This window comes from Prinia subflava, chromosome 8, assembly GCF_021018805.1.
Source record: "Prinia subflava isolate CZ2003 ecotype Zambia chromosome 8, Cam_Psub_1.2, whole genome shotgun sequence".
NCBI lineage: Eukaryota > Metazoa > Chordata > Aves > Passeriformes > Cisticolidae > Prinia > Prinia subflava.
Window position 1 is genome coordinate 17548005 of NC_086254.1, and position 27521 is coordinate 17575525.

The 27521-nt window shown below is 46.8% G+C and overlaps 2 protein-coding genes across 6 annotated transcripts; one reads left to right on the plus strand and one right to left on the minus strand.

The window, feature by feature from the left end:
* Nucleotides 1-1710: 1710 nt before the first annotated feature.
* Nucleotides 1711-11046, minus strand: CCDC47 (coiled-coil domain containing 47). Of its 4 annotated transcripts, none has more exons than XM_063403639.1 (13): nt 10924-11046; nt 8414-8679; nt 8185-8292; nt 7188-7362; nt 6883-7004; nt 6271-6336; nt 5423-5524; nt 4504-4614; nt 4106-4191; nt 3323-3381; nt 2704-2813; nt 2365-2532; nt 1711-2087 (listed from the first exon to the last, which is right to left on the minus strand). In XM_063403639.1, the coding sequence occupies exons 2-13, from the start codon at nt 8672-8674 to the stop codon at nt 2007-2009; spliced, it is 1449 nt and encodes a 482-aa protein (XP_063259709.1). In that variant the 5' UTR covers nt 8675-8679; nt 10924-11046; the 3' UTR covers nt 1711-2006. The 4 variants fall into 4 exon arrangements, with proteins under 4 accessions (XP_063259709.1, XP_063259710.1, XP_063259712.1 ...); XM_063403640.1 differs by lacking the exon at nt 10924-11046 and adding an exon at nt 10704-10858; XM_063403642.1 differs by lacking the exon at nt 10924-11046 and adding an exon at nt 10617-10699.
* DDX42 (DEAD-box helicase 42) lies at nt 10894-27370 on the plus strand. 2 transcript variants are annotated; one of them, XM_063403638.1, is made up of 18 exons: nt 10894-10913; nt 12969-13205; nt 13824-13974; nt 14542-14603; nt 15622-15658; nt 17027-17176; nt 17391-17495; nt 18115-18234; nt 18621-18797; nt 19281-19409; nt 19616-19715; nt 19904-19951; nt 20416-20513; nt 21394-21670; nt 21985-22211; nt 23393-23503; nt 23991-24092; nt 24631-27370. In XM_063403638.1, exons 2-18 carry the CDS (start codon nt 12985-12987, stop codon nt 26050-26052), a joined length of 3537 nt encoding a protein of 1178 aa, XP_063259708.1. In that variant the 5' UTR covers nt 10894-10913; nt 12969-12984; the 3' UTR covers nt 26053-27370. The 2 variants fall into 2 exon arrangements, with proteins under 2 accessions (XP_063259708.1, XP_063259707.1); XM_063403637.1 differs by lacking the exon at nt 10894-10913 and adding an exon at nt 11003-11141.
* Nucleotides 27371-27521: the final 151 nt, after the last annotated feature.

Here is a 27521-nt window from a genome sequence, read left to right on the forward strand (position 1 = left end):
GGCTGGGCCAGGGGAGGCTCAGGGTGGACATCAGGAATTTCTTCACAGAAAGGGTTCTTAAACATTGGAAGGGGCTGCCCAGGGAGCTGGTGGAGTCCCCATCGCTGGAGGGGGCCCAGGAACTGGACGTGGCACTCAGTGCTGTGGGCTGGGTGACAGGGTGGGGATCAGGCACAGGTTGGACCATCGGGGAGGTCATCTCCAAACTGATCGATCCTGGGATTCCATGGGTCCCTCAGAGAGCGGCCAAGGCTGTGCCCCCACCAGGGACCCTGCTGTGCCCCCACCGGGGACCCCGCCGTGCCCACCTGGATGCAAACCCCGGGGCAAATCCTCCCTCTCGCCCCCGCCTGACGAGGGGGAGACACCTTCCTGCAGCCCCCCAGCAGGAACCAGTTCCACCACAGCTCCTCCTGGTGTCTACACCAGAACTCACCCAGGACAAAGGAGGCTTTGAGATTCTGCCAAATGAAAGGAACACTGAGACAAGCCAAGTAAAGCAGGAGTGTTTCAATTATATTTTACTCTTCATTAGATTGTTCATTTGAATGTTCGTATTACAAAATTAGCTGCCATGGCCCACAACTGGATGGGACTTCAGGAAAGCTGTCCACTTACTCAAAAGAGCACAAACTAGTATTTCCTTTCAAAGAACTCTGTGAAACAATACCATATTAATCTTTAAAGCTAAATAGTGCTAAAATTTCACATAATTGACATTAGTTTTGGTTTTAAATAATTTTACCAACCATTATAAAATTAATGTATTTGTATGTATCAGGTTACAGACATTTGCATTTCAATCAGGGTGAAGTATCCCATGCTGGAACAAGGAGTTTAAGCAATTGCTGTTTCAACAGCAGCTAATTCTTATTGCCTCAGAACCAAGTTTCCACGAAGTATTGAACAAGAAAATGCAGGACACTGTTCCCCACAAAACTGTTAAAGTCTATTACAAGCAAGAATAAAATGCCTTCTGGACAGGAAGCATTTATAAAATGCAGAGCTCTCCCGGCGAAGTGCTTGCACAGGGCATTCACTTCATTCTTCCCATTTAGATTCAAAACCCTGAAGTGATCACTGACCAGATGAAGAGGACAAATATCCTCTGAAACGTTTTCACTGGCTTGGGGAGGTCGGGAATTGCAGGTACTCCACTAGGCCTGGCTCCTGGCTGAAGTGAACTGGGCAGCAGCTGCTGAGATCAGGAGAGAAGGGGTTGAGGCAAACTTGAACAGTTAAAAATATTGAAGGAAAGCTGGTTGAATTGCTAACTCACCATGCACTCACACCTGAAGGAACACTGTGCTGACATCACAGATGCCACATCGTGTTAAGTCTGCAGCATCCAAACACACAGGTAAGAAACTGTCCATGTATTCCATTCCCTGGATTCTAACCATCTCTGTGTGCTTTACACAATAGCCAATCATGCCCACAGGTGACCTAATACTGCTTCAGGCCTTTGTAAAAACAAAATTAAGATAAAAAAATCTTCCATGTCTATCAGAGCTTCTATTCTATTGGGCTTAAATCCCTGAAGAATCCATACTGTGTATGGAGGGCTCTGTGTTGTGCCTTGATGCAAATAAATGCACAGTAAATGTTTATTGTGTGGTTTTCCTCCCTCTAAGCTTTTCCCCTTTCCCTCACAATAACTAAAACCAAAGTTTAAAACCAAAGCATGAATTTGTTACCAGCACACACGGACAGGTTTACAATCTCCTGTTTTTAAAGAACAAATGACAAAAAGCATTCAAGAATATTGCAAGGGGTTTTTTTTAACAGACAAGTAGCAAAACTTTGTACCACCTGCAACAGAACTGCCGAGACAAAGCTCTCCACACATTTTGCTGTAATACTTAAATAAGTAACACCAATGCCAGAACTTTTCTCTTAATGGTTACTAGTGTTCAACGAATCAGAGGATTATGGAGTTATGTAGGTCTTTGTACCCCGTGAATTACAATTCCACAAGTGGCACCGAGACACTTCTCACAACACAGTCACATGGCTTTCACTTTGATTTGCTTCATCTTCATCTGCTTCTTCTCAAGCTTCTTCTGCTCACGCCGCAGAGCAGCTTCCTGTAGGCAAGGACAGAGATCTGAATAAACACAGGTGATCTCTTCAAGGAACAAGCAGATCATTTCAGAACCAAACAACAAAGCCCTCCAGCACTGAATTTATATCTCACCGGGAGCTTTCGTGTGTTCCAGAAAAGAGCAGCAAATACCCTGACAGCTGTCTGCCTTCCAGCAAACAGAAATCAAAGTTCTCGCTGCTCCTCTACCTACAGGCAGCCCTGGATGTCTCCCAGGAGGGATCTGCCAGCGTCCTGCAGCAGTGTGAGGATCCCCTCACCTCCAGCCGACGCTGCTTCTCGGGATCCTCTTCGTTCATGATCCGCTCCTTCTCCGCCCGTTTCTTCTCCTCGCGGCGGGACTGCGCAGCCTCCTGTCTCTGCACGTGAGTCAGCTTCAGGAAGTTCTCTTCCACCCGAGCCCTGTTCTTGTCAGCTTTTTGTTTGCCCTTTGCACAGACAAAAGCAAACGCAGTTTGTACTGATTTCCCCACAAGCAGGATGGAGGAGCTCTGTCAGTCATACAACAACATAAGGATCCGGGGGATCCATGAGGACCCAGGGGTAATGGTTCCAATTTCATACGAGGTTCAGAAGACAGAAAAGCAGACACTACTCACTTCTCTGTTCAGCCGGAACTTCTTTGCTTTGTCAATGCAGTAGATAACCATGCTCATCAGAGGCAGCAAAGACTCCATGTCCTTTGGGGAAGTGTTGCCTAAACCAGGCACTGAAATAAAGAGTTCCTTGTTCATTCACACAGACTGGCAGCACTTGCCTGCTTGCTGTGATACTCTTATCGCTCAGACTGCTCATGAAATAAAGATGCTCTTATCCTGCTCTTTAGGAAGCTTCATTTGGAGCTATGGGCTTGAATTTTGAAGAGATTTGAAGATCTTTTCTAGAATTCTCCCAATAGGCCACTTTTATTTCAAAGCGGGGTAAACCAACTGAGCCTGTGCAAGTTCAGACTGCAAAGTTTGTGGCTTAAAAACAACCCAAGAGAGAGGAGTGTGAGCTGAGGTCAATAACAGCAAGACTGAGTGTCCTGTTATCATAAATTATGCTGCTCAGTGCCCAGGGTATTGCTGCCTTCTGTTTATCAATCAGTGATCCTGCTACATGCACTGAAGGCACTCATCACACATTATCTTCCACAGGTGACAGAGCGTGAGCACGTCACTTACACAAATAAAGCCCAACACTTCCCCAGACACACACAGACAACAGTTCCCTTACCATTAAATGTAAACAAAAGTGTCTTTTTAGTTTCGGGCAGTTTTGTAAGCTGGCCCTCCCTGAAGGAAAGAAATAAGTGTTGGAAGGAGTGAAGAAAAATACAAAGTAACTAACATCGGGAAAAACCTCAGCGAGAACCAAAAGATACTTGGAAAGCACTTGAACAAAATAAACATTAAAAGCCTAGGTATAACCTAAAGCTAAGTTTCAAACTAATGGGATTCCTGAAGTGTTTTACCCAAAAGCCTGCCGAGAAAAGGCAGGAGTGTGAAGACATACAGCACCAGCCCCTGACTGTCAAGAGCCCATATGAGCAGTAAGAAGGCCTGTATATTTTGAATTACATTAACCTTCACACCCCCCCTTGTTGTTTATACCACTAAAGATCTCTAAATACTTTAGGAGAACAAAATATTTTCTCAAGAGTTTAAGTGCTCACTGCCCAAAATCCCACGATATTCTGATGTGAAGATCTCCGGCCTAAATTTCACAGATCCTCCACAATTTTAGTATGAGGTATGCACTTAAGCTGCCTTGTAATTAAATCAAAATATGTTCGTTTATGTTCATTTATTTTTATGCCTGTGACCACAATACCCCCTTGCAAAAACCTACGTGGTAATTCAGGCACACAGACACATCGCCCACCACTCGGGAATTCTGAAGCAGCCCCTGAAAGCACCTCTGGACCAGGAGGCTCAGGAGAGCAGCAGAGGTGCTGCCTGTGTCCTGCTGAGGCACAGCTGAGAACCAGCCTGAGCAGAGCCCGGCCTTTATACGTACTCTTGCATAAGTTTTGGACCGGAGAACTGGTCCGAGAATTGGACAGAGTCAATCTTGTCAGCATAGTGTGTGAGGAAATGGATCATCTGAAAGAGAAACAGGGGTTAGTTTTTCCCAACACCAATCCAGCTGCAGCCTACCCACACCACAGGGGTTTGCCAGGTTCCCTGCCCACAGCAGGGGCCTGGAACTGGAGGATTTTTAAGGTCCCTTCCAACCAAAACTGTTCTACAGCTCTACATATCACTCAAGAAATTGCTGTGTCCCGCTCGCCACAGTGACACTGATAAAGACGTGAACTTTGCCCTTTAACTTTTCCTTTTAACTTTTTTAGAACATACATGTTGTAAATGCCAGGATTACCAAGGAGTATTTGTATTAAGCCATTCAGGTTTTACCTTAGCGTCCATCATTCCCTCCGTGACCTCTCCCATCTCTGACAAGATAGCCAGCGAATCTGGAAGCCCATATTTTGCACCAGACTTAGGTTTATCACTGCAGAACTCACTCTGTTTCAAAGAGAACAATGCAAAAGAAAAATAAACACAAGCCTGTAAGTATCTTATCAGACTGAACTGTCCCAGAAGAGTGGGACCTCAAAAAGTACCTGAAAAGAAACAATAAAAAATACACTCATTCACTCGTCCTGGCTGGGGACGTTTCAAACAAAGTAAAGCACAGAGTCTTTAAGCTAGTATTTTCCTCCAGAAGTCAGCACTTTAAGGAAGAGGATAAAACAATTCTAATACATATATACTGTAGTGTTCAAAGTAGATTAAGGCATTTTGCTTACATTGTTTGATAAAAGAACAAAACCTGGCCTCCTACCAACCACACTTCATGCTGTTACTTGAGAGAAAAGATTTGCACAGCATTGCTTGTTATCACTGGATTCTTTGCAAGCTCTGCAATTCTCTTCACGGCTTGAACATATGGAAAGTTTTAATTTCAGATCATGTAAAAACAGATGACTTAAACCGAAGTTTTCCACACCACATATCGCTAATTAAGTTGACTTTTCAATCCTTGAAGATGTCTTTTGTGCAAATTAAATGAGGTGGAGTGACACTCGTGTATGCTGACAAAATTCTGCAGCTTCTCTTAAACCAAATATACCCCAAAAGAAAAGTGTAAGCTGCTTCCCACTGCCTCTTTCCCTGCAGGTCTGACAAGGGGGAGCACTTCTGATGTTTGATTCCCTCTTTTCTTCACAAATTCCAACAGGTCAACCACGGGTTTTCAGCTGTTCCCAAGGAAATAATGAATATGCAGATTAGATTCTTATATGCTATTATTTATCAATGTCCATGTACATACCAGGTCCTGCATCTCTTTCTGAAGTCTCACCAGTGCTTTTCTGGTTCCAACAGCAAACACATACGTGTCCATATCTTCATCATTCATTGTCACTTTTATTTGCTGTGAAACAGAATGTTGTTAGCCCTGGCCAGATTTCAGTGTTTTTCTGATACTTTGATTCCTAAGAACAAGGACTAGCAAAGACAGACACAGCTAAGAAAAAGGTGGTTGATTTAAAGCTTTTCATTTTATCTTGAAGTAAGGAAGCTTTTTAATTAGACTGTGCACACCATTCAGTATTATGCTGCGATGACAGTGACTGGAACAGAAGAGTTGTAAAAATAATTTGCAATTAAATATTTTGATATAAGTGAATACAATTATAGATGCATGGGAAGGGTATTCACACTGTACACTGTCACTGTTCTTCCAAATGTAACTTCTTTTGGCACTTAGGCTCTCTAACAGCAAGGGGGAAGGCAAAAAGTAACATTAATATAATATCCAGACCAACATATGGGTTTAAGCAGTCCTGTTCAGGCAGACTGAACAGACAGATGAACAATCACTAAGTACTTCAGACTGCAAAACCACTTTTTATCAAAATGACTTCTTGAATCATGACAGACTGCTCACAAATCCACTCGAACGATAAAATCCACAGATAAAGCAACTTCCAGTCATCAGCAGTTTGCACTTCACAGGCAGGAAAGAAATACAAACAATTCTTTGAGGTTGTTTCAACAGTTACTGAACTGGAAGATATGGAATACTACAGAAATCACCTGGAACAATCAAAAGCAGCAGAGCAGAACCAAAGGAATGCAGCAGTTTATCAGAGCTAATCTGAAGGGCTGAGTACGCACCACTTGGTCTGAGGCCGGCCTCATCATCCGCGCCAGGACGTTCAGCAGGTCCTGTCTCTTGAGGAACTGAAAACACAAGGTGGGAAGCACAGAACACAGCTGGATAGACAGCAGTAGAACAAGCCTTCCTAAGATCTAGCCTGAGTTTTCCCTGTGTGACCAATACAGCTCAAAAGCAGGCGCACTTTCTGCACTGGAAGTTTCTCAGGGCTTTGTTCCCTCAGGTCAGAAGATGAACTGTGGGACTGTTCCATCCCAGGTGCACAGTTTTGTATTTGTCTTTGCTGCACTTCCTTGGAATTCCTGCTGGTCCATTTATCCCTCTAAGTGGCAAATGGGCTCTTCAGCCCATACTTATCTCTGTTCACACCACACCTCTGGTTTCTACTCTTCCTGCAAGCACATGCTCTTTGGTGCAAACTTTAAGGGGCAGAATATAGGTCTGTACAGACCTCCAGTTTTCCCTCCTGTGTGTACACTCAGAACTCTGTGTCTAAATGTGAGCACAAGTGCCAGGCTGGGATTCCATGTTTCTCACATAGGAATGGAAAAGCCTCCAGAACCTGACAACTGGTGTCGTGTAAACAGCACCACAAACTTCCTCATTCTTACCTTTAACTGGATGAGCATTCCTTCACAGCACACCCTTCCAGAGCACCACAAGTTATATATGTGTTCATTTTCTTGATTTAGTTTCCCAGTGCTTGTAGCTTCTTTATTAGTGCCATCATCCCCTGCGGAAAACAACAGTGAAAGAGAACTGCAATCTAAACTCACAAACTGACACCAGAGTTCAGCAGAAGGCTTACTGCTCACAATGCCACAGTACAGAGAAGGATTCTCTACAGCCTAAATGCCAGCCTGAACCCAGCTTTATTCAAATGCCAGAACTGGATCCTTGTCATTATGGGACTCACCAACAAGAGCAAAGTTACTTTCCAGCAGCTCCCTGTGAGTGTTGAACCAAGCATGAGCCAGGCGGTTGTTTTTGTTCTTCCCGATGATGTAGTTCATGATGTAAGCCAGGAGACCTGTTACCATCAGGATCTCCATGTAATAACTCTCCCAGCTGTTCTGAAGGTGGGCAGGGACCTGTGTAAGGGAACAGAAACTGTGATTTACGTATTGAACAAGCAGATTTTATACACACAAAAATTTGGGAAACACAGAGCAGTGGAGAAGTTCCATCCCCCAACAGAGCAGTAAACTCGACAAAGGCAACAGGAGAGAGCTAAGCCTACATAATGCACTTGGCTTAGTGGGGCACAGTAATCATACAGGAAACAACTGATAACAGCACTCCCAAAATACCCACTTCATACAAAAAGAGTCCTCACTTCCAAGTGAGCCTGGGCTGGCACACATCCCTCAGGGTAAACAGCCCAGCACTTCAATTCACTGAGCATTTGAGCTGGATACCCTGCCCAACACAGCATTATCTGATCATCACGCAACTCCTCTGCAAATCCAAAGTAACACCCAATGCCCAGGAACATTGTCAGGATGCCAGCAAGGGGAGTCTTCCTGACCTTGCCACCTCAGAGGCTAATTAGCCATTCCAGTATCACTGTACCACCCTTCAGTCATAAAAGTACCCAAACCTTAATTTTCACTGCCAAGGTCAGCTATAATACCTAAAAAGAGATTTCAGGGGTAATAAAAAGGCAGACCTTGAGCACCTGATCATTCTGTGAAAGACTATTTTGGAAGGCAAAAAGGTGATGCAGAGTGGGCAGAGAAATTGGCTTGAAAAACCAACAGAGTTGACAAGTTCCAATCTGGTACTTAACTGACAGACAAGCTAAAAACACTCTGTGTCCATTGCTTAGTACCCCAGTGACATTCCTGGCATACTGTCTTAAGAAAATAAGTGATGAAACTCCAAATAGAAACTGGATCAACAGTTATACCTACATTAACTATTGTTATGGGGTCTTTATTTTTGCTGTGAGACGCATCTGGTTTCTCTTCATACCCTTCAAACTCCTCATCATCATATGGTTCGCTCTCGGTGTCCCCTTCCTAAAGGACAGAATCACAAACAGCATGAAAATCCAAAGCCCAGCAAGTAAAATCCAGAAAGAGAAAGAAAGGTGCAGAGACACAATCAGGAAACACACTGAGGAAGGAGGCAAGGCCTTACCTGTGTGTCTGCGTCATCAAAGTCTTCCTGATTTTCATCCTGACCTTCAAGCTCCACAGTGGCTTCTTCCTCATCATCTTCTGTAGTGATGATCCTCTGAGGGGACTCTGTGACTGTATCTTCACTCACATCTTCAAATTCAGCAAAGTCATTATCATCATATTCCATAATGTCATCTCCATCCTCAAATTCATCATACTTTGCCACAGAAAAGCTCCATGGGATGAACAGGACAGCAATAAAAATGTATAAATTCTTCATTTTCACTGGAAAAAAATTAAATCAATCATTGCAAAAAGTCCTCAGCAATTCTGTTACATCACACCTCCAGTAACCCCCAACACACAGTGCACACTTTGAAAACACTAGGAGTCAGACCAGAGGGAGAAACAAACCCATCTGATCTTGCCATCTTCTCTATAAAGAAAGTGACTACTGGTACAAGAACAAAATAACTGAAGGAGAGGTTCTGGAGCCAGTTGCTTGTGGCAGCAGCAAATTCCCATCTGGCCACACTGTTCAGATGAGCTGGGATGGAAAGCAGGGATGTTCTGCCACAAAACTGACTCTGCAATAGGACTTAGAGCATTGAATGTGTAGCAGCAGCAGTAAAGCTTCAAATGCATTTGATTCATTTTCACAGCAGTGCTCTGATAGCCTCTGCTAATCCCAAAGTGCTCATCTGTGATTTTCGAGGCAGCACACTCAGAACTAAGTCCCACAGTGTCCCATCGTGATTTCTGCATAGAGACAAAGACCTCTTCCTGGAAGTTGTGCCTAAAAAAGGGAAGAGGACAGATACTGCACTGGTGCCCAGAACAAAGGTGCAAACTGGGGCTCACAAGTCCAGAGCTCTCCCCACATCAGCCAGAACCCTGCAGAGTTTGTCAGTTCACCTTGTTTTGCCCTCAGCTTTCTGTCTGTTCTGCTTGCATTCAAAAGAGACCCAACCTCCCCTTCAGGCTGGGCACCCTCTGCAAGGTCCAAAAAAGGCAGCAACGACCCCCCAGCTGCACTTCACAACCAGGCACAGAGGATCAGCTGCATCAGGCTCTGCTGTCAGGCTCATTTTACTTCCTCCCGCAACCAGATCCGAGTGGAAACCTGAATGTTAATCAGAGTGTTCTCCCACAAACTTAGAATAGAAATGATTTGTTTCTAAATTTGACCAGCATTCCTCTGAGTGCCTCACGCAGGAAACCCACTGCTACGAATGACAAGGACGACTAAAATAAACACTTTTGTCAAACACTCCTCACTGTGGCAAAAACCGGCACAGAACATGATCACAGAACCTTAATCAGGATGAAAAGTTCAGCAAGGCCGAGCCCAGGACTTTGGAACATTGTGTGGGAACCTCACAATTTTATGTGAATTTGAGCAGAAAAAAAACCCCAAAATACTGTATCAATAGGACAGAATTTGCACTCTGTTAAAAACGACAGAGCCACCTGCTCGACCAAACTCTAACATTTCACAGTAAGAATTCCAAGACTATTTGAGCACATCCACCTTCAAAAGATCCGACCACGCCAAACAGCTTCACGCAAAACAAACTTCTGCAGCCAATTTGAAGGATGCAGCTGAACCAGAGGTGGGTGAGAGCTGAAGCACCCCCTCAGGTGAGCAATCTGTCAGAATGGGTTCCAAGTACAAATTCCTGGAAGCAGAATATCCTCGGCAAGCCCTCCACGACCCACCGGCCACCGATTTTCCCTTGCAAAGAGGAAACGATTCATTCTCCCGTCTCCACACCGGCTGCCCGGACCCCGTCGGCAAAAGAAACTACTCCCAACAATCCGAAGGCAAACACTGCTGCTGCTGCCTGCGCTGAACATTCACCAGCTTGGGGCTCGCTCAGCAGATCTCGAGCCTAGACCCGAGCTCGGTGGCAGATTTTGGAGAAGCGCCCGTCCCCAGCAGGCCGGGCCCTCACCGTGATCCCCGCCCGAAGCGGGGACACCACCGTAGGTGTTCGCTACCCCGCCGCTCCAGGGACGCTCCCAGCTCCTTCCCGGAACACGAGTCAAGGTTACCAAGATAAAATCCGCGATCTGCCGCCCCTGGGCGCGGCCCCCCTCACACCCCCGGGGCGGTGCTCAGACCCCCGGCCCCGCCGCCAGCCCCTCCCGCCCCGCGGGGCGCAGCACAGGCCGCGCACGCCCGGTGCCCTCCGCGCCCCTGCCGGGGACCCTGCCGGTACCGAGCCTGCGGAGGGAGCGAGCCCCGCCCGGGGAGGTGGGAGCGGGGTGTCCCGTCCGGCGGGGCCGCGGGGCCGGGACCGCCTTACCTGAGTCACGGGCCCGGCCCCCGCCCTCCGCTCCGCTCCGCTCCGCGCCCGCCGTACCGGGGCGCCTGCGCACTGCGGGCCCCGCCGCGTGTGCGGGGGTGTGCGGTACACACGCGTAGGTGGCGGGGGCGAGCCCAGCCCTGCGGCGCGGGAACCACCCGAGAACCAACGAGGAACAGCCCGGGAACCAGCGCGGTCCCGCGGCCGCCGGTGACGTTACCTTCTCTCGGTTTCGCTCCCGGTTTTCCCGCTCCCGCCTTTGCCCGGTCCCGCCGCCCTCACTCCCCGCTGCTTCACCTGCGGGCGGTGCGCATGTGCCGGGGGCCGCGCGGCCGCCGTGCGTCACTTACGCACAGTGCGTGCGCACGTCGGTGCGTCGCGTCTCCACCCCCCGCCCCGGTAACCGGGGAAGTGGCGGCGGCGGTCGCGGGGCTGAGGGTGAGTGAGGGAGCCTGAGGGGGGAGCCCGTTCGGGGGAGCGGGGCCGGGCCGGGCACGGCGGCGGATCCACCCCCGCCGGCCTGCGCGGCCTCTCACGGGCGGGACCCGCCGTAGCCGCGGCCTGGAGCGGGCGCGGGCAGCCCGGGCCTGCCCCGCACAAAGGCCCGCCCCGCACCACGGCTCCGCGGGCTGGAGGGGCCCCGCGCCGGGCCCGGTGTGCCGGGACAGCAGCGCCTGCCCGCGGCTTCTGTCCCCTCCCGGCCCTGGTCCCCGCCGTGCCCTGGGGACGGCGATCCCGGCGGGCGGGGGTCCCTCCACCCTTCCCCCTTGGAACGGGAGCGGCTGGGGCGCACCGCGGCCGTGCCCGCGGATCTCGGGCGCCGCAGGCAGGGTCCGTGCCCCGCGAGTTTCGTTCCGCGCAACGGCGGCCACAGGGCAGCGAAGCCTTGGGACTTTTCCTGCGGTCTCTGCGTCCTGTGGGAACCTCTCCCTGTTCACTCGCTGCTGGCGAATGGGCGAATGCTGACTGTGTTTTGTACTTGTGCTTCTGTATCACAATAAAAAGTAGTCCTCCTTATTTTTTGAGGTAGCAGAACGGGGGAAAAGGTGGATAAGTACAGTGAGGAAGGATTCTTACCATCAGATTTTAACAGTTTTCCAAGGTTCCCACTGTGCTGTCACAGCAGAAATGTGGTTCCACCTCTCACCACTTTATTGTACGGTTTGATGTCCCAGTGCCACGATCCGCAGGTGTAAAAGCTGCAGGGTGCTTCAGGACAAGAGGGAAAACAGCACTGCATGGGCAGCTGCTGCCGTGGAGAGCTGAACAGCAGAGTGGCCCCTGAAATCTGCTACTGAGCTTTGGTCTCAACTCGAGATTTGTTGAGCAAGCCCCAAGCTGGTGAATGTTCAGCACAGGGACCCGCTGCACTATTTACCTTCAGATTGTTTTGAAGGGTTTTTGCCAGTGAGTTCTGATCTCACTGAAAATTCTGAGTGTAAGGATTTGTTTAATAAGACTTGTAGCCTTTGGACAGCTAATTATAATGCATTGGAAAGCTGTGCGTGTCTTGCTCTCTTTCCTGCCTTACAGGTATGATTTGCTTGACCATGGAGATAATTAAATGACTCAAGAATGGAAACTGTTAATATTAATATATCAGTTCAGTCTTCATCTTAGAAAATCAAGTTCTGGGCAGACACTGTTATGTGGAGTGTTTAAAATACTGTTTGAAAAACAGAGATAGGAGAGCATATAAATATGTTTGTGTATAGTACAGAGAGATCATGTATGTGGCTGAAGGTGCTGTCTGGAGAGGCAAAGGGAGTTGGCAGAGATGTGCCTGGGCTCACGGGAGCCTTGTGCTGCTCTGGGCCATTTCTCTGGAGGTTGCTGGGTTGCAGGAGTGAGGTATTGACAAGCCATGAAACACAGATGGGACAATGTGGATATGCAAAATATGCACTGAGCTGCCTTTTCATCTCTTGTTCCTCCTGGTGTTCAAAGTTCTGGCCTTGGGTTTGTTTGTCTTAGATTGCAAACAGGACAGGTAACATCTTAAAAGTGTTTAAGTAATCCTTGAAGGACATGACCTGTTCTGGAAGACAGCCACTTTGTTTTTATTCTTCTTTGGCATTGTGGGTGTGTTCATACTGACAAAAGAGCAGAGCCCCATCCTTTTGGAAAACAGATTAAACTCCTGTCACTCAGAGTTCCACAAGTCCCTGTGTCACTGAAGTGATCAACTAACAAGAAAAATCATGACAATTACCTGGAACTGGTGAAGCAGAAAGGGCATTAATTTGTCTTCTCTCGTTTTGACAGGTATATTGGGGGCATCATGAATTGGAATAAAGGTGGGCCTGGTACAAAGAGAGGCTTTGGGTTTGGTGGATTTGCCATAACGCCCGGCAAGAAGGAGGAGCCCAAGCTGTCCCAGCAGTCCCACAGTGCCTTCGGCACCGCGGGGTCCTCGGCAGCCTTTGCCAAGTCGGGGCCCCCTCAGCTGCCTTCCTTCTACAAAATTGGGTCAAAGAGAGCCAATTTTGATGAGGAGAATGCGTAAGTACAGTCACTTCTTGTGTTTATGTAGCTCTAGGTTTTAATGTTTTTATGTTTCTGAGGCCGGGGAAGTATCTGTGACATTTATATAAATAAATACATAATAATATACTTAGAAGACTGTGAGATACTACGGTAGCCTGCAGAAGCTTTCCTCCTCCAGCTTTCCCCTCTCAAGAACATATTTTATTCACTCTGTGGTGTTTTCAGAGTTGGAGCCAAGCAGGATAAATTTGGTTGTCTTCTGCACAGAAAACATTTGTCTCCACAGTTCTTTACTAACCCTTCTCTTGGCTACATGAATGTATAAAAAATGCTGAGAAAGTTGGGATTGTCCAGCCTGGAGAAGTTGGGGCTGACCTAATTGTGGCCTTCCAGTATCTGAAGGGAGCCTACAAGAAAAACAAAGAGAGACTCATTTTTATGATATGTATTTAGTCTGCCATCACTTTGAACTTTTAACATGAATAACTGTAAATAAATAAATCTCAGCATTTTCTCTTGTGTCCGCACTGACTTCTGCTGTCCATGTGGGTGCCTTGACTTAACCAGAAACCATGAAAGACAGCACAGTGCTGTAAGCCATGTGCTGACCTGACTGTTGTTTGTTTTTCTCAGGTACTTTGAGGATGAAGAGGAGGATTCCAGCAATGTGGAACTGCCCTACATCCCCGCAGAGAACTCCCCCACGCGGCAGCAGTTCCAGTCCAAGTCTGCGGACTCTGACAGCGATGATGATCCCCTGGAGGCGTTCATGGCTGAAGTGGAGGCAAGAGCCAGCCTGGGGAATGTTTGTTCCTTGCTGTGGCTGTACCTGTGTGCAACCAGGGGCAGCAAATGTCACTCAGGGCTTTGGCAGCTGCAGTCCAAATGCCTCTTAACGTTGGGGTTTGTGCAGGGTGGTGTTAGTTAGACTCAAAAACGGGTCAGATAGAGAGTGGATATGACAATAACTGCTTTGAGGATGTCAGAACAGCACAACAGAGAGCTCTGCTTGTCTCTGAATATCAAACTAGGGTTCTGTGCGTTTTTCACTACCTAAATGGAAATTGTATTTATGATTAGCTGTTTCTTAGCTACAGTTGTGTTATTAGTTGGATTCAGGAGGAATATGGGGAGGTTGTTTTTTCAATAACACTGTCACAAGCTCAGAGTAGTATGTAAATTCAAAGGTACTAGTAGGAGAATTGATTTAGCATAATCAGATACTGAGACAAAGTTGAGTCCGAGAAGTGTTGTCTCTGTGACATAATGATCTACTACTCAGGAACATTTTTCCCTTCCTTGTTTTACCATCTTGGTCTTTTTAACATGTGACAATTTTATGACCTGCTAGGATCAAGCTGCTCGAGATATGAAGAGACTTGAAGATAAAGACAAAGAAAAAAAGAACGTTAAGTAAGTTCTCTTTTATCATTCCCAACCCTACCTGTGTCTTGTGTGGTGCTCAGAGAATTTCAGTGCATTTTGTTGATGATGGTTGTTCATTAGACAGTAGAGTATATACCTAATAAACATCATTAACCTGTGCATGAGATCTTGTGGGTAACAATGTGTGCTGTAAAAATGGGATAATAGGGAAGAATCCATGGCAGCATCCTGTGGCAAACTGCAACAACACTGAGAGTTAGCCCACTCAAGAAGCCTTTCTAGGCCACAGAATTGGGGCAGCACGTTGTACTCCTGCCACCTTCCAGATCAGCCTGGATAGTTTTTCTGCTTCCCACACCCTTGGAGAGATCAGAACGGTTTAGCTTAAAATTGCATTTATGTGAGCAAAATAACTCAGTGCTGCTGTACCTGGAGTACTGGAGACTCTTCTAAACTTGGACTAGGTTTTTAGACGTTAAAGTTTATAGCTTAGGTAGCACATGACAATTTGGGTACTAAATTTGGAGTTTAAAACAATTTAAATTCACGCAGCTTATCTATTTGTTTTGACCAAGGAAAATAATTATGCTGTTGACTCTTGATAGAAATGTCAGATACATTGGTAGAAGTTACATTGCATGGGGTTGATCAGATTATAATGGTCCTGACACAGAACACCGGATCCAAGTCACCACCTGGGGAAGTTCTGAACTGGATTTGCATTCCTGGCTCATATTCCTCTTCAGTTATGGCACTTCTGTAGCACAAGAGCTTAGACCAGGACGATCTTTGATGCGGCTTCTGCCGGGACGATGGAATCCAAATCTTTCAGTCTCAGTACTAGAAGTGAAGAGAAGTCTTTGCAGGGTCTCTGCTGTGGTTGGCAGCAGATGTGGAAACTCCATGGGTTGGGAATATAAATGTTGCCAAGTTGATAGTGTTGTGTCTTCTGCGAAATCTGGAGCTCAGCACTAATCAAATGAAACTATTGAGCTGAGTCTGTGGAACACTTGCAGGGAAGTATTTTCTCCGCTTGTTTTTCCAGGGGTATTCGAGATGACATTGAAGAGGAAGATGACCAAGTGAGTTCCTATGCAGTCTTTCTATCTTCTTTTTTGTTGTTTTGTATTTTTAACTTTCCCTCTCCAAGCGTATAACTACTAGGGACAAACAAAATTCCAATATCATGCGCAGTATCCGGACAATTCAGCAGGAAGCTGTAGTGTTACCCTGCTGTCTCTACCCTTCTAGGTGTTTTAAGAAGAATATTAGACAATTGCATTCATTAAAGAAGATTTTTTTTCAGTCACTTTGAACTTCAGCTTCCTGTACAGGTTTTTCAGTATCTGAGGATCTTACACACTGCAATTAGCACAGTCAGCTCCAGGGGACAGCAGGGAGAGGCTGTTACACTGTGGAGGCTCCTTGCAGTGAAATGTTCAGGGTCTGTTCAGGGCAAGAATTGGGCTTTTTGATCCCTATTTTCAGAGAAGCTCCACTTCTCATTGGGGTTTATAAGCATCAATGTAGCAGAAATAACAATTTCAAAATGTACCTTCCTACTGAGTTGTAGTTACCAATTTGTGTTACTTGCATCAATGCAGGGCTTGGCAGGGTTGTCTGGCCTTGAGGCCTCTGCTTCCAGTGTGGTGAAGGGACAGCTTTTGTTCAGGTGTATTGTGTGCATAGCTCTGTGACTGAGGGACAATTGGCCAGGAAAATGGGAAAGCCACGTGAATATTTATGTATATTTGTAACTGAGCCTTGCTTTACAAATCTGATCTTGAATATTTGCTTCAAGTCAAGCGAGAGTGGTGTGTTCTCTGTGAGAAGGTCTCTGGTGTGCCAGTGGGAATCTGAGAGACACAAACACCTTTGTGAGCTGTGAGGATGGCACGTGACAGGGGACAGTATCTTGAAGGACTATTCTGAAATACTTCCTTTCACTTTTCTTGTTGACTCTTTCAATGAAAAATAGATATATTTTCATTTCCTAAAGTCTAGTTAGGGGAAGTAAAGAAACTATCTTTGGCATAGTGTGTTTTAAAAAATCAACATTGTATGCTTAGTAACAATGTGTTGTCTGGTTAGAAACCTACAGTGTTTTGTGGTTTGTGCTTTGTTCATGTGGAAATAGGAATAGATCCTTCTGTTGTTAAACATAACAAGACTTGGTAAAAAGGAGTTGATAAGCAGACACGAGAAGTTTGTTTTTTAGGAGCATTTGGTGGTGTAGCTGACACTGGAGTTGTTTTCTTCATTCGTACTTCTTGTCCTTCAGGATGTATCTGTTGGTGTTTATTAGAAGAATCTGTCCTAGTGAACCTAGTTACCTTTTTCCTCAATGGTGGGTGTGAAAGCAAACAGCCACTTAGCACACACATCACCTCCACAAACAGGAGCACTTTTGCCTCCTGCTGTAGTGAGTCTGCTGCTCTGTTTTGCTGCAGGAAGCGTATTTTCGCTACATGGCCGAGAACCCCACTGCTGGCGTGGTGCAGGAGGAGGAGGAGGATAACCTGGAGTACGACAGTGATGGGAATCCGATTGCACCTTCCAAAAAGATCATTGATCCTCTTCCACCTATTGACCATTCAGAGGTAGGAGGGAGTTCTGTTCTGTTCTGTTTGAGGCATTCCAGGAGCTGAGGAGGCCCCTGTCATATTCCAGTGCTTTCTCAGGTAAGTCATATTAAAGGTCTCCTTGAAGTGGTTTCATTTAAGCAAATGTTCTGACAGACAATTGGGAACTTCAGGAAAAAAGGAATCCTGAGTCTGGACTAACTGCGTAATTCATTAATTAATTGCGTTGCAGATTGAATACCCACCATTTGAGAAAAATTTCTATGATGAGCATGAGGAGATCACCAGCCTGACCCCGCAGCAGGTGGTGGAGTTACGGCACAAGCTGAACCTGCGGGTAAGCTGCTCACACACTGCCCTCCCAGCAGCTTTTAACTCACACACTGCCCTCCCAGCAGCTTTTAACTCACACACTGCCCTCCCAGCAGCTTTTAACTCCCTTGCACTTCTGGAATATCTGAGCTTTAATGAAGGAACTCCATCTTTTGAACCTAAGCCTCTCAGACACCTGCAGTGACGTTGATTTCTTGGAAGTCTCCTAAGGATTTGTGAAAGTGGGCAGTGAGGAATGCTACTTAGACTAAAGTAGCAGAGCTACTCTGGAGTTACAACTGGCAATAAATGCAGAAGTTAGTTCTTCACCATCTGTGACATGTTAGTGGGGTGACCTTCTGTGAAGGGAATTATTTGGGGTAGAACACCAGTTAGACACAAGGAGGTAAGGAAGGTGTTTAGTAGCTCACGTTGATTGATAGATAATTAAATATTTATATATATTAAAGTTTTATTTACACAACACGTCTGGAATTGGCACCCAGTTAAATTTAATGTCCACTCAAAAAGTAAAGTTATTTTTCAGAGGCAGAGAGACCTTTTTTTTTTTTTTCCTTTTTTTCCAGATTGCTCTTTGTTTTTCTCTCACTGTTCATGAACAAAGATCTTCTTCTTTTTCCAAGGTCTCCGGGGCTGCTCCTCCAAGGCCTGGCAGTAGTTTTGCTCATTTTGGGTTTGATGAGCAGCTTATGCATCAGATTAGGAAATCTGAGTATACCCAACCCACTCCAATACAATGTCAGGTGAGTGTTGTTACTTCTCAAACTTTTGAAGAGAATGAAAAGAACACATGCAAAGCTCCCTCATCCACATGAGGATCTGAAAAATGCAATTCTAGTTGCCTACAGAGTGAGCTTTTCTACAAAAATAGCTTTGACATTTTTTAAATAGAAGCTTACCCACCTTCTGTCTTGTTAAATGACCGTTGTAAGTATATCCATATTCCTTTTTCCTTATTTTTTGGTGAATGAAAAACGTTCAAGTGATGTCTCTTGCCTAGAAAAATGTGTGAAGAGTTCAGGGGTTTTTTGTCGTGGGCTTTCCTCGTTGCCTGAGTTTTCCTGTACTGTCTAGCACAGGAATGTGCTCTGGTGGGCATCATGTGGGCTTAGAATCTCCTCCTTTCCAGGGTGTTCCAGTGGCACTAAGTGGCAGAGACATGATTGGGATAGCCAAGACTGGAAGTGGGAAAACAGCTGCCTTCATCTGGCCGATGCTGATCCACATCATGGATCAGAAGGAGCTTGAGCCCGGGGATGGTCCCATTGCAGTGATCGTGTGCCCCACCAGGGAGCTCTGCCAGCAGGTGGGTGTGCAGCATTCCTGTGTGTGCCAGCCAGTCTGCTTGGAGAAGGCAAAAATTGTCAGAGAACCTCAGGAAAATATTTGAAAAAACTACTTTGTGCATGACTAGCCTGGCTCCAGCTCACAGCTCTTTCCTACCGTTGTTTTCTTGAAGGATCATGACAAACCTAAAATTTCAAATTTTTGCACAGTGCTCCTATATTATTTTTAGGTATAAGAATGCCATATATGCAATGTGACATACTGTACATGCCAAAGGATAAAGCCTGCTGGTTAAATTATTGTTGGATACCTAAATAGGTTTCTCAGGTTGCTGGAAATTACCCACCCGTGTTGAAGTATTCACCCCTGAGGAGTTTGGAATAATTTCATTAACTCAGTTGCTGAAGACAGCATTTCAGGAGCCGTACTGCCTCTGCAGGGAGGGTGGGCTGTCTGAGAGCTGTGTGACGGGAGCTGTGCTGTGTTTGTGTCCCATCCCCAGATCCACTCGGAGTGCAAGCGCTTTGGCAAGGCCTACAACCTGCGCTCCGTGGCCGTGTACGGCGGGGGCAGCATGTGGGAGCAAGCCAAGGCCCTGCAGGAGGGGGCAGAGATCGTGGTCTGCACTCCTGTAAGTACCTGTGTGCTCAAAACCAGGGGTTTGCAGCTTGAGAAAAGTTGTAAGAATCTGTTCCTATGACGTGAATATTGACACTTAATTCTAGATGGAAGCCTTGAGATGTTTTCTGTTCTAAGTCTCTGGTAAGTCAGGATGAAAAGCAGCTAGGTGGTCAGATATATTAACATGTTTTTAAAGGTACTTTATTTTCTTACTAGGGTCGTTTGATTGATCATGTGAAAAAGAAAGCTACAAACCTGCAGAGAGTCACTTACCTTGTGTTTGATGAAGCTGACAGAATGTTTGACATGGGGTTTGGTACGTATTGAACCACAGTCACTATTTTGGAGAGCCCAGTCCCAGCTTAGGGGGTCTGTAAAATTAAGTAGTGAGTGAGAAGCACTCATTCTTTCTGTGGTTATATGTTAAATACAGCAATGAAACTGCATTTTGACCTAATTTTTCTAAATAATGAGCTTACAGGGTTGATTTCTTCTCCTTTGCAGAATATCAGGTCAGATCAATCGCAAGCCACGTACGTCCTGACAGACAGAGTGAGTACACAGTGAGTCTGGAGCAGAGCTTGGACTTCCAGAGCTGGACACAGCCACACCAGGGGACCTGTGCCAAAGTCCACTGGTGTTATTCTCAGCGTGGGCTGTTGGGAGGGAGCAGTTGTGACGTGTGGGCGTTGAGCTCATCTCTCTGTAATCCCTGCACTGACTGCACTCAGACCAAAAATGATTTAGCTGAGTTCATGTTCATATGCCTTGAAATTCAGTGTTCTGAGCTGCCATGAGAGAAAGTTCACAGCAGTGCCCAGTATTATCAGTATTTCAGATGCCATGAAATGTATTTCCACTTTGTGGTATTCTAACAGTGGTTGGTAATTTCCACTAGAACCTATAAAGCCTCAGCTTCAGTTCAGTGGCACTCAGGAACAACATCCGTGCAGTGTTTTCACAGTTCTGAAAGGAAGTTTCTACTTCAGGGAGTTTGAGGCCTGTTTCTCTTCCAGCCCTCTTGTTCAGTGCCACGTTCCGTAAGAAGATCGAGAAACTGGCCCGGGATATTCTGATCGACCCAATTCGGGTTGTGCAAGGAGACATTGGAGAGGTAATTCCACACTTGTGAGACACACAGAGCAAGGAATTGTTGTGTTTCTGTTCTCTGAAATTTAAGTTAAACTGCAAAAATCATCATTTATAGTTAGTTTTAAATAATTTGTGCTTAGCAAAAATAGAAAGTTTTGTGGGTTTCTATTTTTATCTTATTGACCTTTCCACCAACAAATATTCCTGTAGTGTTGGGAGGTTTCATCAAGGAGTAGAACATTAATGCAGTGGTTTATTTTTGTTGTTAGGCTGAATCAATGGTTGTATCTTTTAGTTTTGTCTCAAAAGCATAAACAAAACCATTGCAACTTCTGCAGTGAAGAATTTGAAACTTAAAATCTCTGTGCTATGGTTTACATGGCAATGTTGATGCTGGACTTGCTTGACAGTGACAGCTGAACTATCAGCAGGCTGGGAGGTGGTAGGAAGCTGATGAAGTGGGCAGATATAAACTTGCTGAGAAGAAACTTTGCTAATAATATCTTGAAACTGTTGAGAAATTTCATGAGATGCCTTCAGAACATCCTTCTTTTAACCAGTTCTGTGTATTTTTTGGTTTTTACATCAGGTCCCTTTATAAGAAAAAAATTACTGCCTGAACCCCCTTCTTTCTGAGAAAATTTTTCCTTGATTTTGCTTAAGAAAAGCACCAGCTTTTCCAGCTCAATCACAGGGCCTCTATTCATTGATCTAAACTATTACTGTGTAGTGGGAGCATCATCCTTGAAATGATATTAGAATATGTAAAAATGAAATCTTTCAGAGAAGCTGGCAGGTAGCGCTGTAAGCTGCGCTGCACTGTGTTACTTGGGCTGCAGAATGTTTGAGAAGTCTGTGCATTCCTCCCGCCTCCCTGACTCTGAGGACGTTTCTCCCCTTAGGCAAATGAAGATGTCACTCAGATTGTGGAGATTTTCCCCTCGGGGCCCAGCAAGTGGAACTGGCTGACGCGGCGCCTCGTGGAGTTCACGTCCTCCGGGAGCGTCCTGCTCTTTGTCACCAAGAAAGCCAACGCAGAGGAACTGGCCAATAACCTCAAGCAGGAGGATCATAACCTGGGGCTGCTTCACGGGGACATGGACCAGAGCGAGAGGAATAAAGTCATTTCGGAATTTAAGAAAAAGGGGATCCCCATCCTGGTCGCTACTGATGTGGCAGGTACGTGACATGGAAAGCAGCTCAGACAAGCTGTGGGTAGCAGCAGAAAGGCAAACATGTTTGAGTGGAAGGCAAACAGGTTGGCTTCTGCACCTGCAGGACACTGTGTTCCAGGTGCTTTTCAGAACCATGGAATATCCTGAGCTGGAAGGGACCAGAAAAGCTTTGTCCTAAGGAAGTGTTTGCTGTTCATTCATCAGCTGGCGTTCCTTTTGCCTGCGGGACCAGAGCAGGGTGATGCCCTGGTACCAGAGGAATGGCTTTGAGTTAATTGGGGATAATGACACTTCCCACCACGTTGCTCTTTCTTCCAGCTCGAGGGTTGGATATCCCTTCCATCAAGACTGTCATCAACTACGACGTGGCTCGGGACATAGACACGCACACGCACCGGATCGGCCGCACCGGGCGCGCCGGGGAGAAGGGGGTGGCCTACACTCTGCTGACCCCCAAGGACAGCAACTTCGCTGGTGACCTCGTCAGAAACCTGGAGGGGGCCAACCAGCACGTGTCCAAAGAGCTGCTGGATTTGGCAATGCAGGTATGAACCAGCAGAACTCGAGATGAGGAAGTTTCACTCCAGCTTCAGCACGAAATCATTGCTGGCTCCGTCATGTGTTAGCAGTGACCTTTTGTGGATCTGTCCTGGTTTAAAGTAGGTTTCCTAGTGTTTTTAATGGCCTTTGAAGGAATCCATGAAGATTTTGGAACACAGTATGTGATCTATTTTGGGGCCAGGCACTGCCTAGGAAATTAGGAGCTGTAATCTGCTGATGCCAGCAGAGCATTGCAGTGTCTCATTACAGTCAGATTTATAGCTGGCACCTGGGAGGTGGAGCTTAGTTGAAAGCTAAACTAGAAAACAATTACAGGGACATTACCTCTGTGAAAGGGTTGTTCCTTGATCATTCCACCTATTTGGCAGTGCTCTCTGACAGGTTTGCTATATATAGGTATGACAGGTAGCTGCAGCAATTGTGCTTGTGCCACTGAACTTACCAGCTCTTTAATTTCTTGTCTTTTGCTGCCTGTATAGCTGCAAGACAGCCCAGGCTTTTTGGCAGCTCCCAGATTCAGATTAGCAAGCCTGTGGATGCATTAGCAAGCAGCTTGGACAGCAGCTGCCAAAAGTAAATGCTTTTTCTGACATAGGCAGCATTTTCAGAAGGGACAGAATTAATGAAGCAGAGCTCCCCTGACTGCCCTGAGAGGAGCATATAGAAACCAACTGACTTATTCACATTTGGAGAGACTGTAGGGCATAAAAAGAGGTGCAGCCAATTATTATTTAAACACCTGGAAACAGCAGGTCTGGTTGGGCTGACATTCCCTGGCCACAGCAAAACAGAAAGTTTTGCTGACAGAGACTCATTTCTCCTTAGCCAAGCACTGGGTGAAATCAGTGAAACCAAAGTATGAGCAAGAGCAGAGCTCCCAAATGATGGCATTGGAAGCTGTGTTTATTCCTGGGTTTTTTAGAATCCAAATCCCCAAAAACTTAACCTGAATGAGAGTTGAAGGTGTAAAATTAGAAAGCATTTGTAACCCAAAGCATCAAACCCACATGACACAACTGCCTACAGCAGCTGTGTGGTTGAATGGAAAACAGTATTTATGTTTGTCTTTTGAAATGCCCAGTATTTCTTTTTTCTCAGCCTCATTACATGCATTTGTGAAGCTTTTTATTCCCTGTGTTGGGAAACATTTGTCCTTCTGTTACAGAATCCGTGGTTCCGGAAATCCCGTTTTAAAGGAGGGAAGGGCAAGAAGCTGAATATTGGTGGTGGTGGCTTGGGATACCGAGAACGACCTGGGCTGGGCTCAGAAAATACTGTAAGTAGAGATGCTGAAAAGGTTGTTCACAAATTCTTGGAACTTTTTCACTTAGTATTGGTTACTCCTTAATTTACAAAAATCTTGGTATGGATTACAATGTCTGCTTTAAAAGTTCTCATTGCTCAGCATCTTTCAGAGTTAGGATCATATATCTCAAGTGAAAGTCTCCTGTGCTGGTCTTCTCTTGTCAAGAGCTGCATTTTTTTTAGAGCTGGAGTGATCCAGAAGGTTTGGAGATTCCTCATAAAATAGACTGTTGCTATAAAATAAATGCTAATAAATTATTTCAAAAGCTATTTCCAGGCTGATTCTTGGCAGAAAAAAATGGAGCAAACTATTCCAGTGCTCAGGGCTCTCCAGAAGTCTGTTATTCTTAGTGGATGCATTTCCTGAGTGCAGGGACAGGGCAGACGTGGGCAGTGGTTGAATTGAGAGTGTCTGTGTGGGATAAACCTCTGCAGCTGCCCTTTGTGGTTTTGCACAGGACCGTGGAAACAACAACAGTGTGATGAGCAACTACGAGGCCTACAAGCCATCCACAGGGGCCATGGGGGACAGGCTGACAGCCATGAAAGCAGCTTTCCAGGTTGGTTCTGTGCTTGGACTCCTTTACTCCCCTGAAAATGCAGCAGCCCCGTTACTTGGGGGAAGCTGAGCGTGGGGCTGTGGCTGTGTCACTTGGAGCACACTCAGCATTGCAGTCCCAGGCGGTGGAATTAGGTGCAGGCTGGACTGAACACGTTTGCACAAATTTGCCAAACTTTGTTTTCTGCTGCCTCTTTGCTCTTTTTCCTTTCTGGATTCTGCACCTGGGCTTGATTCTCTTGAGGTTGCTTACCAGCAGTAGTGTAGTTGCAATCAAAAGGGAAAGCAGGAGCTCTTTCTCTTCAGTGTAAAAATTAACCCCACAATATAGGAATTCCCTTGTCAGTGTTGTCTGGTGGGAGGTGCCCGTTATTAGGTGTCCATAAGCACAACAGGAATGAAATCACTCCAAGACTGACTTTTTCTGGGAACTCTTTTCCCCAAAGTCCAAGGCGGGCTTGTGAGCGCACGATGACTCCGCGTTCTGTGGGGCCGCACAGAGCCAAACCCGCTCTCTTTTGTCTCTCCCTTTCCTGCAGTCCCAGTACAAGAGTCACTTTGTCGCTGCAAGTTTAAATAACCAAAAGACTGGGAGCTCTGCTGCTGGTGCCAGCGGCTGGACCAGCGCCGGGAGCCTGAACTCCGTTCCGACGGGTTCGGCGCAGCAGAACAGCGCCGGTGCCGAGAGCCCCATCGCAGCCACGGCCGCGGCAAAGGGCGTCCCGGGCTTCAGCAGCGCGGGCACCCTGAGCAGCGTCCCCCCCTTCCCGAGCGCGGCGCCGCAGGGCTTCAGCAGCCCCAGCGCCAACAGCCGCGAGGGCGCCGGTGGCATTGCCAGGGAACGGTTCAACGACAGCCGGAACAGCCGGCACAGCGAGGCCCCGCGGCGCGGCGAGGGCGGCGGCCGCTACGGCGATGGCCAACAGGGCCAACGATACAACGATGGCCAACAGGGCCAACGATACAGCGATGGCCAACAGGGCCAACGATACAACGATGGCCAACAGGGCCAACGATACAGCGAGGGCCAACAGGGCCAACGATACAGCGATGGCCAACAGGGCCAACGATACAGCGATGGCCAACAGGGCCAACGATACAACGAGGGCCAACAGGGCCAACGATACAACGATGGCCAACAGAGCCAGCGTTACAACGAGGGCCAACGTTACAACGATGGCCAACAGGGTCAACGCTACAGTGAGGGCCAACAGAGCCAGCGTTACAACGAGGGCCAACGTTACAACGATGGCCAACAGGGCCAGCGCTACAGCGAGGGCCAGCACCACAACGAGGGCCAACAGAGCCAGCGTTACAACGATGGCCAACAGGGTCAACGTTACAATGAGGGCCAACGCTACAGCGATAGCCAACAGGGCCAGCGCTACAGCGATGGCCAACAGGGCCAGCGTTACAACGAGGGCCAACGCTACAGTGAGGGCCAACGCTACAACGATGGCCAACAGGGCCAGCGCTACAACGATGGCCAACAGGGCCAGCGCTACAACGATGGCCAACAGGGCCAGCGCTACAATGAGGGCCAACAGGGCCAGCGTTACAATGAGGGCCAACGCTACAACGATGGCCAGCGTTTCAACGATGGCCAGCGTTTCAATGATACCCAGCGTTACAGCGATGCCCAACGTTTCAACAACGATGCCCAGCGCTACAACAACGATGCCCAGCGTTACGGCGATGCCCAGCGCCACGGTGAAGGCGGCGGCCGGCGCAGTGACCCCTCCCGGCACGGTGACGGCCGCCACGGTGACGTCCATCGCCACGGCGAGGGCCGGCACTTCAGCGACCTGCCGGGCGGCGGCAACCGCAACAACGGCGACAGGAACAGCAGCGAGAGCAGGAACGGAGAGAGCAGGAAGGAGGCCAACAGCCGAGACAACAAGACAGATGGCTTTGCTGTCCCAGAGCCCCCCAAACGGAAGAAGAGTCGGTGGGACAGTTAAAAGCTGGGGGTTCACAGCCGGGAATCTCTGCAGGTAGCGTTGTCTTTTCCCAGAGGATTTCTTGGGGTTTTTGGGAACTGGTTGTTGAGCAGCTGGGGCAGGAGACGGAAACCACAAGAACCCCATGCGAGTTCATCTGCGGACAGATTCACCTGAATGAAATGCACACAACACTTAGTGAAAGAAATCATTTTGATAAAGCTCCCTGGGTTCTGCTTTGAAACATTCAGTGCTCAAGTGACTCTGCTGGATTTAAACAGATCTTCTTGACAAAAAGAAACTGTTCCACATCCTTGGAACATTAAGAAACTGTTGTCCATAGAAGTATAAATTAGTCTTTTCTTAACCAGCGTTCACATTTACAAACCAGTCCAGTCCACCTAGAGATGCTCAGGACCTGCCTGTTAGACATTAATCTTGCAGCAGTTTGGTCAGTATGGTGAGTTCTTCCCCCATCTCCTTTTCACATATTCTCCCCAAATAATTTGGCCTCCAGGTTACCCCTTACCTCTCTCCCCATCAACTAAGAATGTGTCAATTTGCTTTGCTGAAGGTGGAGCAGAGCAAGTTGGGTTTTTGGGGTTCTTTTTTTGTTTGTTTTGTGTGTGCATTTGTGGAGCTGTTCAAGGGATCCTTCTCAATCCCAGCAACCCACAAATTCACTTGTAGTGTAGGTTGGACTCTCTGGCTTGTTTGTGGTCAGCATTTAAATTCCAATCCCATTGCCCAGATTTTTTTTTACTTCTTTCAAAGAACCTTCTGTTTTCTAATATCCCTCATTCTGGTGGAAGCCTGCATAGCAAACCTGTGTCTCTGCTGTGCCTATGCACCCTCTGTTCTGAGAGGGTTCAGTGCTTTCTTCAAATTAAAAACCAAAAAGGGAAAAGGATGTAGATACACCACAACAATCAGAAGCTGGGGCCCCCAGGAAGTGTGGCTAAAGGAAGATTCAGAAATTCAGGGATCTGACTGCTTCTGATCTGCTCAGAAGCCTTTAGGGAGAACCCAGAAAACAATTAATAAAAAGAAACAAAATCTGGCCTTGTTTTGGACACAGGAAGTAAACCTGTAAAATCTTGCTTGCCCATTTTTAACTTGTGTGTATTCCTGGTTTTTAATTTTTATTTTATTTTATTTTTTTGCCACAAGGTAGGGAAGAACTTTTCAGTTGGGGCATGTCAGCACCCACCGCTGGCTGGCCTCCACTGGAAGATGTACCAGAAGCTGTCAGGGTTTTGTGACATTGTGATGTTTTCTTTATCAGCTGTGCATTTACTTTCTGCTTGCTCTAGTAAATGTTTCATTACTGGTACAAAAATATGCAGCATGTGCTTTTTATTCTGCACTTCCTTTGGCTGCCCTGATGTGCAAATGGAGAACTGACTGTCTCTCTCACCAGGGGTTGTGGATTGTAATTGATAAAATGCTTCCTGTGTTTTTTCTTAGTATCTTTCACCCCAAAATGTTTC